Below are 17,288 nucleotides of genomic sequence, written 5' to 3'. Positions count from 1 at the left end.
GCTAGAGAGACTCAGATTTTGGCCTTATAAACTTTGGAGCTTGCTAAGTGTGAGATACTGTGTAAAGTTTCATTTCTTCAAAAATGCAATATCATGTACATGTTGGCTTTAAGTCTGTCCACACTTAGGGTGGGCTTGCAACCTACATGTTTGTTGGACTCAATAAGAGTCTTGTCCAAAAAGATAACCCCAAGATATATTGCACTACAACTCCAAGCATCCCTGCTGGCTGGGAAACTGGTAATTGTAATGTCCCAGGTTGGGGAAGCTTGCTTGCATTTGCCAAAACAAGCATAGGACCAGTTGGTGAGCTTCTTAATTGACCGTTCCAATATAGGAGCACGTCTTCCTTATGATAAATGCTTTAAAATGATTTGGAGACTTAACTTTTCTTGGTAGCTTCTGATGTATTTCTTCAACCATGCAAAATTTAAATCTGTTTGCTAGAACTTTTAAAACACGCATACACACATGCACAGAGGAGAGTGTTTCAGTACCTTTGTGTAGGACTTTTATTATTCTGTATTCCTTTAGTTTTGTTTATATATTTGAAAATACCGTAATATTTTTATTCAATAAATGCAAGGAAAAACTCATCTACTTTAATCCTAAATCCACAGTAGGATCTTTCTAAAACCAATCAAAAATGTCATTAAGGTGTGTACAAACTTTTGAATTCTCGAGAATACTTTGATCAAGCTCAGTGTTACAAAAATGACATAGAAGAACAAAGAAATTAAATATTGGGCTAGCTGTTGTGGCCATGTGGTACTTTTCATGTAATTTAAGTGACTGTCTTGTATGTAATATTTAATTTTAGTCTTTGTCTGTTGTTAGTGGTATGCAGGTAAGCAGTCAAGTAGTTCGTTGCTTGTGATTGGGTTTGTACAACATGCTAAGCTGTCATTGCTTTGTGTGTCTTGTTAAGGTGCCTTGAGTGTGGTTGATAAGACACTTTGACAAGTCATGGCTTGTTAGAGGATTTGCTTGTCCTACAGTGGCTTGTTGTGTCATTTGAACCTTGAGGTCCAAGCCAAACAGCTACAGAGCCTCTTGACAAAAGCTTGTTGCTCAGTCCATGTGGTTGAGTACTAATGACAGCCACCATGAAGTGCCCAAGGAGCACTTTTGAACAGCTGTCAGAAGCTCCCCACATTGCTGCAGCTGCCAAACAAAAGGACTAGGAGAGGCTGAGTGGAGTATGACTCAGATCCCAGCACAGGCTTTTTGCCAGGGCTGGCAGAGGCTGGCCATGTCCCCACCATCTCCACCTCTTGTTTTGGGCAGGGGTGAAGGAGAGAGGCTCTCATTTCCCCTAGTAGCGGCAAGGAGCCGGGGTAAGCTTCCATGCTCACTTGGTGTCTCATAAGATATGTTAACCTTCTGTTAGGCCTTCTGCTAACAGTATATTTTTCTAAACAAGATTAACCCATTTGTTAAGGCATAAGCTCATGCCACAGAAGCATCTTGGTGGTTTTGAGAGAGAGCTTTGGCTGTTGGGCAGCATAGAAATTAAACAAACAAGCAGACTAACATGGCTGCCTGTTTGGAAATCTTTTCCTACTGTTTTGATCCTTGGTCTATCATTCTGTGTAGACTGAACTTTTCTGCCCTCAATTGTTATGTAAAGTTCATCTTTACAAAGCCAGTTTTTATTTACATATTTATTTTTAATTGCTGTACCTGTACTAAGGGAGTGAATGTTCCTCAGGGCTTCTCCACTTAAATGCTTTATCACTTACCACTAAACCTAGCAGCTCAGGGACATAAAATTAGCATGCCTGGAAGCCAGTAGCCATTAGTTCTTGGCCTTTGCATATCAACTTGCATTTTTTTTTAAAGAAGCCTGTTAGAAACTCCTGAGCAGTCTGTCATTATTGCCTCACCAGTTCCACAGCAGTCTTGTAGCGGTGGTTGCATCCCTCTAAGTAAATAAAAACTTTATGAAGGGACACCCCACTGTGTAGAATCTTTTTTTTTTAACTGAGTACTTACACAATAAGGCAATGAAGTATTTGCAGCATGTGGTGCAGACACAAAACTGAGGGCTCAAAAATAGGCTTTCATTTGTTGAAACATGCTGTGGAATTGCTACAGTAATCTCTAAGACATTTATTTTACCTGGGGACTCTAATGCTAAGGATCTCTACCCTGATTAGATGCTAACATGCCCATATCACTTACCAAATGGCAGGTTCTGACATTACCTAATGCTGTAGTGTGTTCTTCCCCTGACTTCCCATAAACCAGCAACCAGTGGTGCACACACCACCCCATCATATGGCTATATGGCCCTAGCTCTTCCAGTGTTCACTGTTGCATGTCTTCTTCCATGCTGGAATGGAGAAGAGTAGAAACCATGGCCTAATCCATATTGTTAAACCATCTGCATTCTCTTTCCCCTTGGATCTGACAACTTCTTCAGCTCCCTGTTCCTACATTCAACAGCTGAGAGAAAATGCACCTGCAAGTCCATTCTTATTGGTGTAGCTGTCATTTCCACTGAAAGTGTGGAAACATTCAGGCAGCTTTTAGTAGTACTGTAGTTCACTGTTTAAGCTACGCAAGCAAACTTCTGCCAGTTTGCATGATGTTTGAGTGGCCATGATAAAAGTGATGCATCTTGACCTGGGCACATTCGGAAAGCATCTCTGTTCCCTTGGTGCTGCCCCCTCATATTTACTAGAACAACCATACCCAACTTGATGCCTTTCAGGCTGACCATGTGTCTGACCATGCTGACTGTGGTTGATGGAAGTCATAGTGGAAAACATTTGGAGTCACCATACTGGATAAGACAGTGCTGCACAGACCTTGCTCAAAAGTACAAAAAGTCCCAGAACGGTTTCCTTTTATGCCTTGGGGGGGTTTTTTAGAATAGCATCTTTTCTACAGAACCACACTCTCTCCCTACAGACCTTTTAGAAAGTTGCAAAAGCCTTTCAATTTTGTTGTTAGCTGTTCTGAATTTTAAAGGTGGGATATAAATTTTAAATTGCAGAAGCTTATTTGTAACTGTCCCAAAAGTGTACTAGAACAGCAGTGGCCTCCCTTGCTTCAGAGATGTTCTTTATGGTCTGGACAAGTGTATTTTGTCCATATATAGGATTTATCCCAAAGATTCTGGGAGAAAATCTAGTGGTTTTCTTCTGTTCCAGCTGAACTGTAACTTGATCTGGGCACATTCCCTACTGAGTGATCTTAAGAGCTGTGAGAGTTCTCACCTGATTGCTTTCTGCTAAACTGTAATCTTGTGCATTTCATGCATTCACCCAACTAGGAACTGTGGAAAGACCAAAACCTTCTGGCATGTTACTCCCAATCCTCACACTTTCTTTCCTTCTTTTTTTCGCTTCATGCTATTTTAAGACTTGCCACAGAGATGCATTCACTTCTATGAAATTCTCTGCTTACCATAAAATTACAAAAGTTAAATGGAGCTGCTACTTCGCTCAGATCTGCCCAGCTGTGGCTACACATGCTACATGTTTATCTCTTGTGTTTGTTTTGGATTTCAAGAACAGAAAGCCATGAGTCATCATCTCAGACTAGCCTTGTCTTTTGGTTAGTCTAATTTCCCTTCTCCATTTCTTCAGTGAAAGGACCTGTGTTATTATTGTAGAGAGATTTACTATGATCTTATGAAGGACAACTGGGGAAATTAATATGACATCTTTTAATGGACATTTTTTCCTTTGGCATGGGTGTAAGGGAGATAGGCTTCATGATAGTGCTGGGTGTCATTAAAGTGTCTTGAATTGTTAACCCAAGTAATTGGATTTATTCATAGGAAAGTTTACACATAGTACTTGTTTTCATCATTGTATGAGTCTTTTTAAAGATAATTATATTGTGGTTTTAATTGGAAAATATTTTTTTCTGTGCATCACTTCTGTATTTACTCATCTCTCTCCAAATTCAATCAAAACTTGCATTCTTTAGTTCCAAGTGTACTGTTCATGAGGGTAAATCTTTCTACATTAAGTACTTTTGTGTCCCCAAGTTATAGTTTGAGGTGAAATTTTCACAGCAGTTTTCCTGACCTGGAGCTATTCAGCTCAAGTCTTAAGAATGGGTGGAAGCTGTAAGAGGCCACTATTCTTATTTTTCTGCCTGCTCGCTTCACTGCATAGGATGTATCTCGTCTGTTCTTTTTATACAGGATTGGGATTGTAGAATCATAAGAGTTGAAGAGTTCTCCAAGGAAGTAGCCATGTACATAGTAAGGTAGAGGGAGGCCTCTATGATGCCTGCCCCAATTCTTTGCAGGAGCTAGATGTGTGTGCAGGCTGCCCTTTCGTCATTTTACTTCTCCCTCCTTCCTCTGGGAAAGTACAGAGATGAGCAAAAGAGCCATATGTGAACATCTGTTCCTTGTTTGTGATGGATTGGTGATGCAAGTTTACTGGGGCTCTCTGATTGGCTGCCTTGTCAGTCAATGTCTACCACCAGGTCAGAAAGAGAGAGCTGCAACATGGCATTTTGTCTCCCTCTCATGCTACTGGAGATGGAAGGGTCAGAGTCAGATCATGGCTGGTGCAAGAGGCCCTCTGCATGCGTGCAGAAATCCCCACCACTACCTCAGTCAAGAGCCTAGCTTGACTGATGGTGAGGAAATTAAGGTTGGGCTGCTTGCTCTAGGTGGCAGGATTAATTCAGATCAAGCCAACTTGAGAGCCTTACAAACAGCCAAAGGCATGAAACTCCCCTTCCCAAGCTCCTATCCACCTTTTCTGCCACAATCATTCGAGCCTCCATTAGCTTGATGACTCTTTAGCAGAACAGAGAAATTAGAAAAGTTGGGCATAAAGATAGAAATGGATAGTTCTTTTGACAGGTAAGGAGAGGGAGAGAGATGCAGCTGCTGTTGCTATAAGCAGGAGGAAGTGCCCTACCTTCCACACAGGCATTGCATTTTGCACATGTTCAGAGGTGCCTCCTGGGTAGCAGTGTCTGTAATAGCCAGTGGCTGAGAAATTCTGGGCAGCTTCTACAAACTCTAGAGAAAGACATCTTGAAAATTCTACACACACAGGGGTGGAGGGGGGAGTAGCTGACTCATCATAATGGCATATTTAGGATGCCTTTATATATTTTGTTTTAAAAAAATTGTAAAAATGTCAGGGGTAGGCAAAGGGATTGGATAGGATAGAGATAGGGGAAAGGTAGCGGCGATGTAGGGAAAAAATCTGGCTGGGGAAGCATGTACAGTAAAAGAAATTTTACTGTGTGATCCTAAATATGTTTACTCAGAAGTAAGTCATATTCAGTTTAATAGGGTAAGTGTAGTAATGCATATGTATTTGTGTATGTTAATTAGCACATATAAATCTGTGCAAGTTTGTTGTCCTTAAGGGTCTACCCCTGGCTCTTTGATACCTAGCAGTGCCCCTGGCAAAGCCTAACAAAAAGTATTCTGATGCCTTAAACACTTCACACATTTATTATGGCAGATGCTTCTGTGGTTTTTTTCAGATCTTGAGTCACCAGCGTAAATGCATATTGGATAGCAGGTGGGATTGTAAATAATGATGTCAGGGTAAACTGACATACAAGCATTCAAGACAATCAGATGATCATTACTTTATTAGCAATAACCATTCAAAACAGCTATTGGGTGATAATCAGCCCTGGCTCAAGGTCTCTGCCTGAGATGGAGGACAGCATACTCCACCTCATTGTACCCCTTTCCACCATATGCCATCCCCACATCACACCAACCCTGCCTTTGCCTCATAGGTTCTTCTAGCTATTGGGGCACAGGGCTCTCACAAGAGCTCCTCAGCTGTGCTTTCCTCTGCCTGGTCCAAAGGTGAAGGAACGCAACCAGGGAAAAAGAGGGTGAAGCCCTATCAGCTGCATTTTCAGTGCAACAAATGTCATGGCAGAAGACTACCTAGCAGGGCTCTCCAGGGCATCTGCTGGAAGAAGCGGAAGGGGTGGGCTTGAGCATCCAGTTTGCTGCTTCTGCCATTCCACATGTGATGGTGGTTTCACCCTGCTTCATGACAGGGTCAGATAATTAGCACATGAAGTCCCCATTCCAGTCGCTGGAGAGAGAACTGAACATAAATAGCTGTATCGTAGAACTTGGCTATAAACAAAGCATTTTGTGGTATGTTCTGCCTGAAAATTGGACGCATGTAAAGTAAGTGTCATGGTCAGGAACTTTCTGTTATGTCCATTATATATTTACACAGTAGAGTCTAGAAGGTAAACCTGTTCCATAGACTTGTGTAAGCTCAGGTTGATGGTGGGATGAAAATAATCAAAATCCTGAAGTTACTGAGAGCCTCTTTTCCATGAGTCTAGGTAATAAGGATGTCATAAATGACTTTTGGGGCAGGAGCTAAGAAAGTGCTCTCTGTTAGGCTTCAAGTTCTTGGCACAGTATGGGGCTATGTGAGTCTTCACGGCAATGGCATTGGTCTGTGGAAATTGTGGGTAAGTGCAAAGGGTTTGGTGGTTAAATATGCTACAGCATCATCAGTGGTGATGTTCCTTCTGGCCTGTAGTCCATTTTAGACATGTGGGGAGGAGAGATGTTGATGTAAAATTAACTTCCCAAATATCAAGGGATCATAGTTTTTTCTGGAAATAAGTGGTATCCCTTGTGTAACCTGGAGGTAGTGGTGGCATGTAGTCTGAAAATGGAATCCATATAACCAGGCACCTCAACTCTGATAGTTCCAGTGCCTGAAACCATGGAGCACTGGCACTGGTGGTTGGGTATATTGGGCAGCAGATGAAAGAGGTGTAGGACACCATGTAGCCCTAGTGCCCCCAATCTTTTTGGACTTGTGCAGAGTTTGGGGAATTTAATGAACTGCTGTGGGTACCATCACAAAATGTTTCCCCCTAGGATGTGGCTAGCTGTATGACTGCAGTGGGAGCCTGGCTAGACAAAAATGAGCTAGTGGTGGTGAGGAAAAAGAGAAATAAATGACGAGCGTGGGAGAAGGAAACAGCAAGGTAAAGGGCTAGAGGGCTGCAAAAGAGCAAGTCTTAGAGGCCAAGAGGAGGAGAAATGGTATGCTAAAGAAGTGTGGGGCTAGGGGATAGAAAGTACAAGGCTCAAAAGGGAGAGTAAAATGACTACGCTAACATTTTCCAAGTGAGCATTAAAACATTTTTAAGGGGTCAGAGAATGGAAAGCTTTGCTGGCATCCATGTGTGCTGGATTGGGGACCCCTGGTATAGCCCACTACTCCTACAGCTTCATGCAGGAAATCCAGAGTTAGAGTATTTTCAGCAGATAACTTTGCACCCTCTGCTCAAAAACCTCCAGTGAGGGGGTCTTCTCCCCACATGTACAGTGGTACCTTGGTTCACTAAATTCATTCCACGAATGGTTGCGACCCGAATTGGTCACAAACCAAGTCAAATTCCCCAGTAAGGTTCAATGTAAATAAGGTTAATTGGTTCTGACCCCTACGAATGTGGTCGCGAGCCGATTTTGGTTGCAAACCAAGTCAGATTTGCCCATTAGGCTAAATAAGGTTAATCCATTCCGTAATTTTTTTTTTAATCACAAAAATTTGAAACAAAGTAACAAAGAACACCAAAGTAACAGTACAGTACAATAGAGAACACTAACCTAGGTGGGTGGGAGGTTATTGTTTGGAGAGAGAGTCCCCCTCCATAAGGGCATCGGGGAGATCTCCTTCAGGGGTTTCCTCTCTTCCTTGTCTCTTAGCTGCAGGGTCAATTTTGGCGAAAAATATGCACGTTCTGGTCACCTCCATTACTGCTCTGCACATTCTTTTTATCCACATGCTTGCTCTTCACTTTCTTTGGAGCCATTATTCAATGTTATTATTGAATAATACTTTAGAGTACTGCATGTACGAAGAAGCACACAAAAAAGCTTCACAGCAAGTGACCACAGGTCTGTCTGCGACCACGAGTGGGGCTGATGGGTGCGATTGCAGTTGTGTTCGTGCAGAGAAGATGGCCATGATCGCGATTGTGTTCGTGTGGGAATTTAAATACATTAGATTTAGTCCTACCCTCTGGTGCAACAGAAAACAAATGTTTGCCCTTTTTTGTGTGACAGTGCTTCAGGTATTTAAAATATGCCAGTAGTCTCTGCCTAGAACTATATCTAAGATCATACTTTTGTGCTCTGTTGATGCGGAATAACTGGTTAATACATGGTTGTGAATTGGAATCCATGTTCCAGTCATTAAAGTGAGAATGGATTGAAAAGATGGGAAAAGCCCATCTGTCTTCTAATAGTCTCATCTGGGAGTAAGACGGTTTGGTTACAAGAGTGCTAAAGGATATCTAATCAGCATCGAGTTATCTTAAGTCTATGCCTTTCTTTGTGTATGCTGAGATAGGTGCTTCTGAGTTAGCTGCACAAGGTACAGTAGTAGGACAATGGGAAGGAATCTTTGAGCATTGCAGATAACCTTACCTACTGTCTATTTTGGTTCCAGCCAAGTACAGTAAGGGATGAGCAGGCCAATTGAAATTAATGGGCTTAAGCAACCCTAATTTTGTGTTGAATTGCAACTTTACGTTGTTTAGTCATTATCCTAGCTTGAGTATTCTGGCTCCTTTCACAGTATTCCCTCCATCAAGAAAACCTAATGAAATCTATGATAGAAAGTAAAAATCTACTACTAGTGCTCATGTTACAGGGAATGCCTCCTTTGCTTTAGAAGGCTACGGTGGTGGGCAGATTTAGCTAACATTTGGGTGAAGCTTTTGTGGATTTTATTAAGGTCCCACCTACTTCTCCACTTCCTAAGTAGAGCACTGCTCTCTATATTCAGTCATATCTGCAAAAGCATTTGATGCTCTATGTCCTCCTCTTGTTTTGCCATATGGATCTAGCCCATCTCTTGCATGCTAAAATGTCTTCCTGATCTTTTCTCTGTTTCGGATCTGCTGCTCCTCTTTGTAGTTTTGAGTTTGTCTTGGTGAGACAGTATAGCCTAACTGCTCATATCTATGAGAAGGGTATCAGCTTAGGTAACTTTTTGCCACTAGGTTACTCTCATATTTTGCAGGGAAAGCCTTGCACTTAGGCATTAAAATAGCCAACTGAGAAGAGGTCATTAATGTCAAATAAACTTTCTTTTCTGGTGAGTGGCCCAGAGTTATTACAGTAGTGCTGCATGTATGTATTTCTGCAGTTGGACACCTGTTTTGAATGCCAGAGATATGTGAACTCATAATCAAGGCATCTGGGTATACATAGAGTACCTTTCCCTCATAATTGACTGACTACAATCTTTCTCTTTATATATTTGACTTCTAGATTAAAATAGTAGACCCTCCTTACTACTTGAACTATGGTGAGTTTCAGGAACTAATCACCAGTTCTGTGAAAGGACACCCATCTCAATATATTTCTTGAATTTATAGCCTGTGTTTCCGCCCAAAATAATGCTCAAGGTGGCTAACAAAAATAAATTGGTTACTATATTTCCATGTTTGGACATTGAAGTTTGTTTTACCTTCGCTGCAGCCCTAAGCCAAAGTGCCTGTGCCCTTTCCACTATTCCAAACACTTTGGTAGTGGTTTTAAGTGAACTGGAGCAAAAGATAGTTGTGGCTATATCATTCCAACCATCTGGAAATTAACAATAAGTATGCAGAGTTGTATGTTCTGGTGGTGTGATGCATGTTTGGCTAGTTGTAAATTTGCTGTGGGCTGTTTTCGCTAGCTACATGGTCATTATTGCCATAGTCTTCCCCTACCTGCCCACCCCTGGTACTCTGATTTCCTTATGCTTGTGAAACCTGTCACTGGGATCAAAAAGCTCGAGTGACCTTGGCTGGCCACTGAGGGAGGGAGGGGTGTGTGTGTGTGTTTAAAAGAGATCGGGTCATGGGTCCTGAAGAGCAGCTGCTTCCTGTGAGGGCTGCCTACAACAGCTTAGAGAGGAAGCAGTTCTTGTAGGCCAGGAGGCTGGTGGGAGGATGAATAAAGCTGCTGCCTACGAGATGCAGCTGCTCTTGAGAGTGATGTGATTCCTATAGGCAAGTTGCTGAGGAGAGTTGGAAGTAGAACTGACTGACTGCTGCAGTCTTAATGATGGCCCAGGCCAAGACGTTCCCCAAAGGAATCAACATGAGCACAGCAGGGTCTTTGAGAGTCTTCCCACTGCTTAGCCTTAGCAGGTGTTCATGCCTTGTGGTACTGATGATATGCACATTGTTCCAAAATATATTATCTTGTTTCACATTGGGAGCAGCACACATTAAGCTTGTGTTGTGCAAATTGTTTGTATAAATGTTGCCCTTTCTGCAAGTGTCATAAACTGGAACCACCAATGTCCCTATAATCTGAAAGAAAACATCACGTTCGTCCACAGCTTTTATCACCATCAGTCCTATTTTGCTGGTCACCAATCTAAACTCTGTGCCGGCTGCCTTCTCTCACACATGTTCTCGCTCGCTTGCTCTCCCTCCCTCCCTCCCTCAATGCTATACATGCCCTTCTGAGTGTATGTGTGGAAAATGCTCTGGGATAAATGCTTTTTCAAGCCATTAAGGTTGTCTGCTAATTTTCTGCATTATTCCTTTTGACTACAGTGCAGCAAATGTAGAATATGCAGTTGTAAATATGGTGTTTGGAGGCCTGTACAATTTGAGGTTCATGAAGGCAAATGCAAGTCCCCCAAACATACTTGTATTCTGGCAGCTTCTTCCTTTATTTTTACTCTCCCAGGCAGCAGCAAAAATAGGAAATTTGATGGATTTTTAGTGAGCTGCTATCAAAAAATAGTGCATAACTTCCTGTTATGTAGACATGTTAACCTTAAGACCCCAGTACTAAATACATGATTGTGTGAAAGTCTTACAAATCATCATGTGTTAAAGTTGGCATATTAAGCCCTCCTTCAAGTATGTTGTCCTTGCAGAGCCAGTTTCAGGTGGGAATCTGACATTGGAGTCTTCCAGACCCTTTTTGTCCATAGAGAAGTGTCTAGCCTCAATTCAAAACCTCTATGATTAGTGAAAGAGCGCATGCCGAACCCCTGCTTCCACTGGCTTTGGTCACACAGCTCCAAGAGACGCGACAGGTGCTTTTCCCCTCCTTTCCCCCACTGAGCACCGGCTCATTGTGCAACTGCCTTGGCAGTTGGGTCAGCCTTCCCCATTGTGGTGTCCTCCAGATGTTTTGGACCAACTCCCATCACCTTCAACTAGCATGAGCAAATGTTAGGAATGCTGGAATCTAAAATGCGTGGAAAGCAACACATTGTGGAAGAGTGACCTAGGTTAAAAAAGAGTGTGGCTATTCAGTACTTGTAACAGAGCTAAGCCCTCTGGGCAACTGTTCCATTTTTGCCTGGTGGGTGTGCCAGTCTTGTATTCCATTTTCTTGTGGGATTTTCTGGAACCTGAATATCAATGGCTGGAATTATTGTTCCCTTTGCCTTCAGTATCAGGATTTCAGTTTCATTTAGAAAACAAATGTTTGAGTTTGTTGCAATAGGGATAAATTCACATTCTGATTCATTTTCCTCTGTTTCTGCCACTGCAGAGCTCATTTATTTTTGTCCTCAGTCTTAAACATACCTGTTTAAGATTCATTTATACAAATTCCCTGATGTATTATAGCTTCAGATAGTAGCATTTTGCCATTGCAAATGGAAACCACTGTTATGCAATAGAGATTTGGTTAAAGTGATCACAGTTGCAATCAGTGGTTGTTTAATGCAGGAATAAGCAGAAAGAGGATCTGCAGGTATTTTGGACTTCAACTCCCAGTCTGTATTCAGACAACACAGCAAGCCATAATGGACTTTAAAAAAAATTGTTGGTCTGTGATGTTGTCTAGAAGCAATCATAGTATTTTACTATGGTAAATTTGGTCTTTAGAAATCATGATCAGAAACGGGTTTGTTCCTTTTTTTTTTTTTTTCCTGTACCACCATGACCTGTGCTGTCTGAACCCAAGATCATGTTTTCCTCAGACCTGGTATACCATGTAATTCCCTGGAAAGGGTGACAACTGTAGAATCTACTCCATCTACCCAGCAGACCTATGAAAAAGCAGCAGGTGATAAGCAGGGAGCCATGCACCTTGCAATTGAATTTCAGGTGTGGTGATTGATTGAATACATGCCAGCAGTTTGAGGATTGAGCAGGGAGGATGGAACCATAATAAAGTAGGAACCACTTGGTCGTCTGTCAGGTAGATTATGGTAAAAAGATGTGAACTGTGGAAACCATGCAGGATTGCATGTTGTGTTGGGTGTTTCTATCCCCCATGTTCTTGACTGTTGGCCATGCTTGCAAGGATTTCTGGGAAGTGAAATCCCAAACATCTGGGTATCTACCTTCTGCCCACCACTGGTTTAATATAGTATGTGTATGCAAAGGCATACATTATGTAAGCCTAGTTTCAGTTTCTGAAGTGAACTTCTCATTTCAAAATGGTGAGAAATGCAGTTAGTACAGTGGTAACCCTCTCCTACTTCGCAATAAAATTATTGTCAATACTTGCTTCACACACACACCAAATCAAAATATGTCTTGCTGCAAGGTCTGCATTTGAAACAAAGGTATTTCTCTCCTCTTCTAGGCCTATCCACGATGCAGTGGAAAATGACCACCTAGAAATTGTCCGATTGCTACTTTCTTATGGCGCTGACCCAACACTTGCTACATACTCAGGTAGAACAATTGTGAAAATGACCCACAGTGAACTAATGGAAACATTTCTAACAGGTATGCCATGTTTTTTCCTTATTTTTGCTTATGAAAATGCTTCGACATTTACAGTGTCATTTTATACTAACGTGTGTTTACACTTAGGTGGCGGCGGCGGTGGCGGCTGCTGCTGAAAACCAGCTCTCCCCCATTTAGTCTATTTTTCATGGGTTGCTTTATAATGGAAATATAAACCTTTACTATTTGGACATCAAAGCATAGGTCCAAATATTTAATTACTGTTATGCAATAATCAGCTATTAGTTTTTAGGTGCGATCCTAAGCACATTTAGTAGAGAGAAAGACCCATTGAACTCCTCAGATTGTCTTTGAATAACATTTGCATTATTATGAGAAATTAATAGCTTGGTCTTCTAGTCAGCTCTGTAATCTTTTCACTCACCTAGCATAAGTGATTGAGGGGAAAATTATGATAAAAGTGGGGCAGACAGAAATGCAAAGGGAGTTTACAGCAAAAAGGCAGAGATTTATTGCAATCTACGTATGTGCTCTTTCTCTTCCTTGCCATACCCTATTAACTCTGGTCCAACAGAAAGTACTCAAGCCATTTTTGCTGAACATTCCTGTTTACATTCCTATTTAATGGACTTTCTTTATTTATAATATTTCTTTTGTGCCTTTTACATGGGTTAAAAGATGGCTAACAATTACAGTTAAACAAAATGATAAAGCATAATAAAAACTAGCAATAATAGAACAGTAAGGAGTCATGTAAAATCAATGAAAAACAGGTTAGGAGCAATAAAAAAGATATAAGCAAAGAGAACAGATATCCTAAAAGGCCAGATTAAATGGCATTTCGGTCCTGATAGAAGAGGGCTGGCTTTACTTGGTCTAAAAGATAGTAATGAAGCTTTCATTGGCAAGGTGGGGGATTCTCCAGTTTGGGTGCCACTACTGAAAAGTCCTTTGAAAAGTCCTTCTCTCCAATAATCCATATGAAGATTGTGCAGTTTCATATGGAGTATATGTACCTATAGTATTTGCAGTGTAGTGCCTCAGTTTAGGCATATGAGGAGTGAATTGTTGAAATTAAGAAAGGACACAAGAGGCAACTAGATTGGATGTCTGTGGAGGAAATAAGATGGGAGATACAAACATTGCCACAAAACATGACAAACTGGAACATAGGTTCAGTACAGGTTGTTGTTGAATCATGGGTTGATGCTGCATTGTTGTGTCATGTGAACCCAGGTATACAAATGAATAATGGTATGTTAATCACAAACAATTCACAGGTCACTATCATGGGTTCTCTTTATGGGTGGTGTTGTGAGCTAGGTTTCCTCCCTTCGCACATTCAAAACCACAGACCTTTCTTGCAAAAAGTTCTTTACTGACCAAAGTATATTCCAGAAGCACAATCATCCAGAATAAATCTCTGAGCATGTATGGAGTGGTTCATTGAGCCCAGTCTAGTATTTATTTCTAGGAACTCTCCTCATGAGTATGTTTTGGCCCCATCCTTTCAGAAGGGACCTTTTGGAAACAAGCGTGCCTTCATTCAGTATGCCAGTCCTCTAATTGGGTTGCCCTCCTTTGGTGACATCATTTAGTGGGGTCAAGAGCTGTACCCGCTTTGGCCACCTCAGAGAAACCCCCCTGTTCCAAGCCTCCTCCCAATAACTGTACGTCTTGTTTATTCTCAGAGGCTGCCTGGGCACCTGGGGAGTTTGGCCTTGAGACCATGAGCGTCTCTGTTTCTCTCATCTCAGTGTCTGGAACTGGCCCACATTCTAAGGCATCCCCCTGCTCTTCTTCCTCTGAGTCCCGATCAGCATGTGTTGGGAATGCATGCCAAGAGTAACTGTCCTTTTCAGTCCTAGCAGCTTGTTTGTGGTTAACAAATCATGGTTTGTTAGCATGGGTAAGTTCACACAACAACTCGCAATTCAGAGATTATCTCTGGTTGAACAACAGTACTCAACTCATACTCAACTCGTACCGCAGCTTGTAATGTTGTGTGAATGCAACTGGTGTTCCATTTGGCAAAGCATAGGGGTCTGAGCGATAACACTGATTCTTTGAGAACTTTGAACCTAACACTTGGAGTATGAATAGTGTGCCATGGTATGGCTGACTGTCTGCAAAACTTGGTAGGTTTTTATTTTGACTCGATGTATGTTGCTATTTCTTGCTAGAGTATTTAACTGACCTGCAAGGTCGAGGTGTCGATGACCCTGGCTTGTACTGGGACTTCTACGGCAGCTCTGTGTGTGGTAAGTAAACATTCCTTCTTTGTATTATGTATGGGAGTTTCCCAGGGGCTGTGTGTGCATGTATGTGTGCACACACAGGGGTTGGGAATAGGAGAGGAAGGGGAAGAAAGCCAAGCAAGGTGTGCCATGTCTTCATTTTGTCTTTCTGTCTTTTTTCAAATAGAGCCAAAAGGTGAGTCAGGATTTGACATTCTGTCTAATCCACCTGGCCCAAGTGATGAAGATGAAGATGGCTTTAGCGATATCTTTGAGTTTGAATTCTCAGATGTGCCTCTCTTGCCCTGTTACAACATTCAGGTGTCTCTTTCACAGGGGTAAGAACCATCATATTATGGCTTTGTATTATATTTTGTATTATAATTTTGTAATGGGGAAAATGTGCTTTAATTATGAAACCTGTGGGCATAGTAAACATTTGGGGGTTTTTATTTGAATGTAGCCATTCAGGACTCACATATATATATGTTAACATTTCTCATGCCACTGAATTCACTATCAATTCCTCTGCATGTGTGTGTGTGCACAAGTGACTGATGGATGGGTTGTGTGTTCATTCAGTTTTTCGTGCAGTGTGGTTTTTCAACTGTAATTAAACTTTCTTATTCTTTGCAGTGGGCTGCTTATGGATTTTGTTTATGAGCAAAAGCTAGCTGTAGAACACGCTATGTTGGCTGCCTGGGATTGGGGAGCGGGGGCAAGATGCGTGCATGTGTGTGCGCTACTCCCATGGTTGAAGTAGATCTGTTGCCATGAATGACAGATGGAATGTGACCAGTTATGATTATGTCAGTAGCATCTTTGCATAATAACTGAAACCCTTACGTCATCTTGTCAGTAATCTAAACTACTTTCGTTCCTTCATTTTGCAGACCACGAAACTGGTTTTTGCTTTCTGATGTAGCAAAGAGGCTGAAAATGTCACCCAGGATATTTCGCTGCAGTTTCCCAAGTGTGGAAGTTGTCAGTATCATGGAGGCTGAGTTTTTCAAACAGGTATCTCAAAGTCAGCTATTTGCTTGCCAAACGGATCTTGAAGCTTTCAACCCAGAAGGCAAGGAACTGTTGGACTTGGTGGAATTTACAAGTGAGCTACAGACTTTGCTTGGTGCCTCGCTTGAATGGTTACATCCGGATGAGGATTGCTGATACGCAGAGGTGAACCACCAAGCCACTTAATGTACAGTTCTCCATAAAGTTGTTTCATTGTGTATATGTGTTAATGCAGTTGTTTATGTAAAGAAAGGACACTGTTAAATAAGATATCTTTCCTTTATATACATATTATATATACATATATATAAATACAAATTCCAGATGGGTGGACTTTTGGAAGAATTTTTTTTAAAGACTTCACTTGGTTTTTACAAATTGTTATATAATATTCCTTTACATGCACACAGACTTTGGTATGAATTTGTTTTTACTTGGAACTTTTTTTTAAATAAAGAAATGGCTTTGCTTCATACAAAGCACTGGTTATACAGAATACCTATTATAGGTGATGTGATCAAAGTCATATAGATGGTTTGGGAGACTATATTAGGTGAGGCACTTCATGATATTTTTGTTTTTGTTTACAAAATTGCCTGCTTTGGCCAGGTAAACACTATTGAATATAATTCAATAGACTGTAATATAAAGTAAAACCATATCCATGAGCATTGACTAATTGTGTGAACTTTTATATCTTAATTTAAAAGATGTGAAATTTAGTTTTCACATGGCAAACTGGATTGTTTATATATATATATATATGTTTAAACATTTGATGCCCTTTATTTAAAAGAAGACTTTGAACTATTTTTTCTGTATCTTGTAAAATATTGAAAACTAACCTATGTTGAAGTTGCTCAAAACTGTACAGAAGCTAAACCTTTTTTCTGAATCGTGTGTTTATGTTTGAGATCTGTGTTTTAACTTTGTAAGTAAATTCTTCTGCCTTTGTATTTATATTTTACAAAAAAATTCTTAAAGGCAATAAAACTGTTGAGAAAAAAAATGAAATCATTCCATTTGTGCAAGAGCTGAAGTGAATCGGGAGCCCAGGCTGCTTCAAAGGGCACTCATCCCTTTGCACATGGAGAGCTGTACCAGTGTTTCCCTCATGCACTGCCCTTTCCTCCCTTCTCAGAGCTGTGCAAGTGTACAGAGCTGTTTGTGTTTGTTGCTGCACGCAGGAGCTGAATTGGACTTCGTGTTGTCCCAAGTGTGACATTTTTTCATGAACACTCGGTCACCAGCATAACTAGATTGTCTCATGCTGGTGTTTCAATTTATCTGCCCTAGATTTTTAGGCTGTTAAAGTAGTTTACTATTAAGGGATTTACTACTGCCAAAATTGCTTCGTCTTCTCAAGACACCTCGCCACCAGAC

The 17,288-nt window shown here is 41.1% G+C and overlaps 1 protein-coding gene across 11 annotated transcripts in view; it reads left to right on the top strand.

Moving 5' to 3' along the window:
• Positions 1-16,919, top strand: part of BCOR (BCL6 corepressor) — a 93,391-nt gene extending 76,472 nt beyond the window's left edge. For all 11 annotated transcript variants that reach the window (XM_044442570.1, XM_044442565.1, XM_044442568.1 and 8 more), the window contains 4 exons: positions 12,548-12,693; positions 14,838-14,915; positions 15,079-15,229; positions 15,785-16,919. In XM_044442570.1, the coding sequence (XP_044298505.1) occupies positions 12,548-12,693; positions 14,838-14,915; positions 15,079-15,229; positions 15,785-16,061 (652 nt within the window). In that variant the 3' untranslated portion in view covers positions 16,062-16,919. The remainder of the gene's footprint in view (positions 1-12,547; positions 12,694-14,837; positions 14,916-15,078; positions 15,230-15,784) is intronic.
• The last annotated feature ends 369 nt before the right edge of the window (positions 16,920-17,288 follow it).

This window comes from Varanus komodoensis, unplaced genomic scaffold (genome assembly GCF_004798865.1).
Source record: "Varanus komodoensis strain SLA01 unplaced genomic scaffold, ASM479886v1 scaffold4, whole genome shotgun sequence".
NCBI lineage: Eukaryota > Metazoa > Chordata > Lepidosauria > Squamata > Varanidae > Varanus > Varanus komodoensis.
This window is presented reverse-complemented; position numbering and strand designations above follow the sequence as displayed.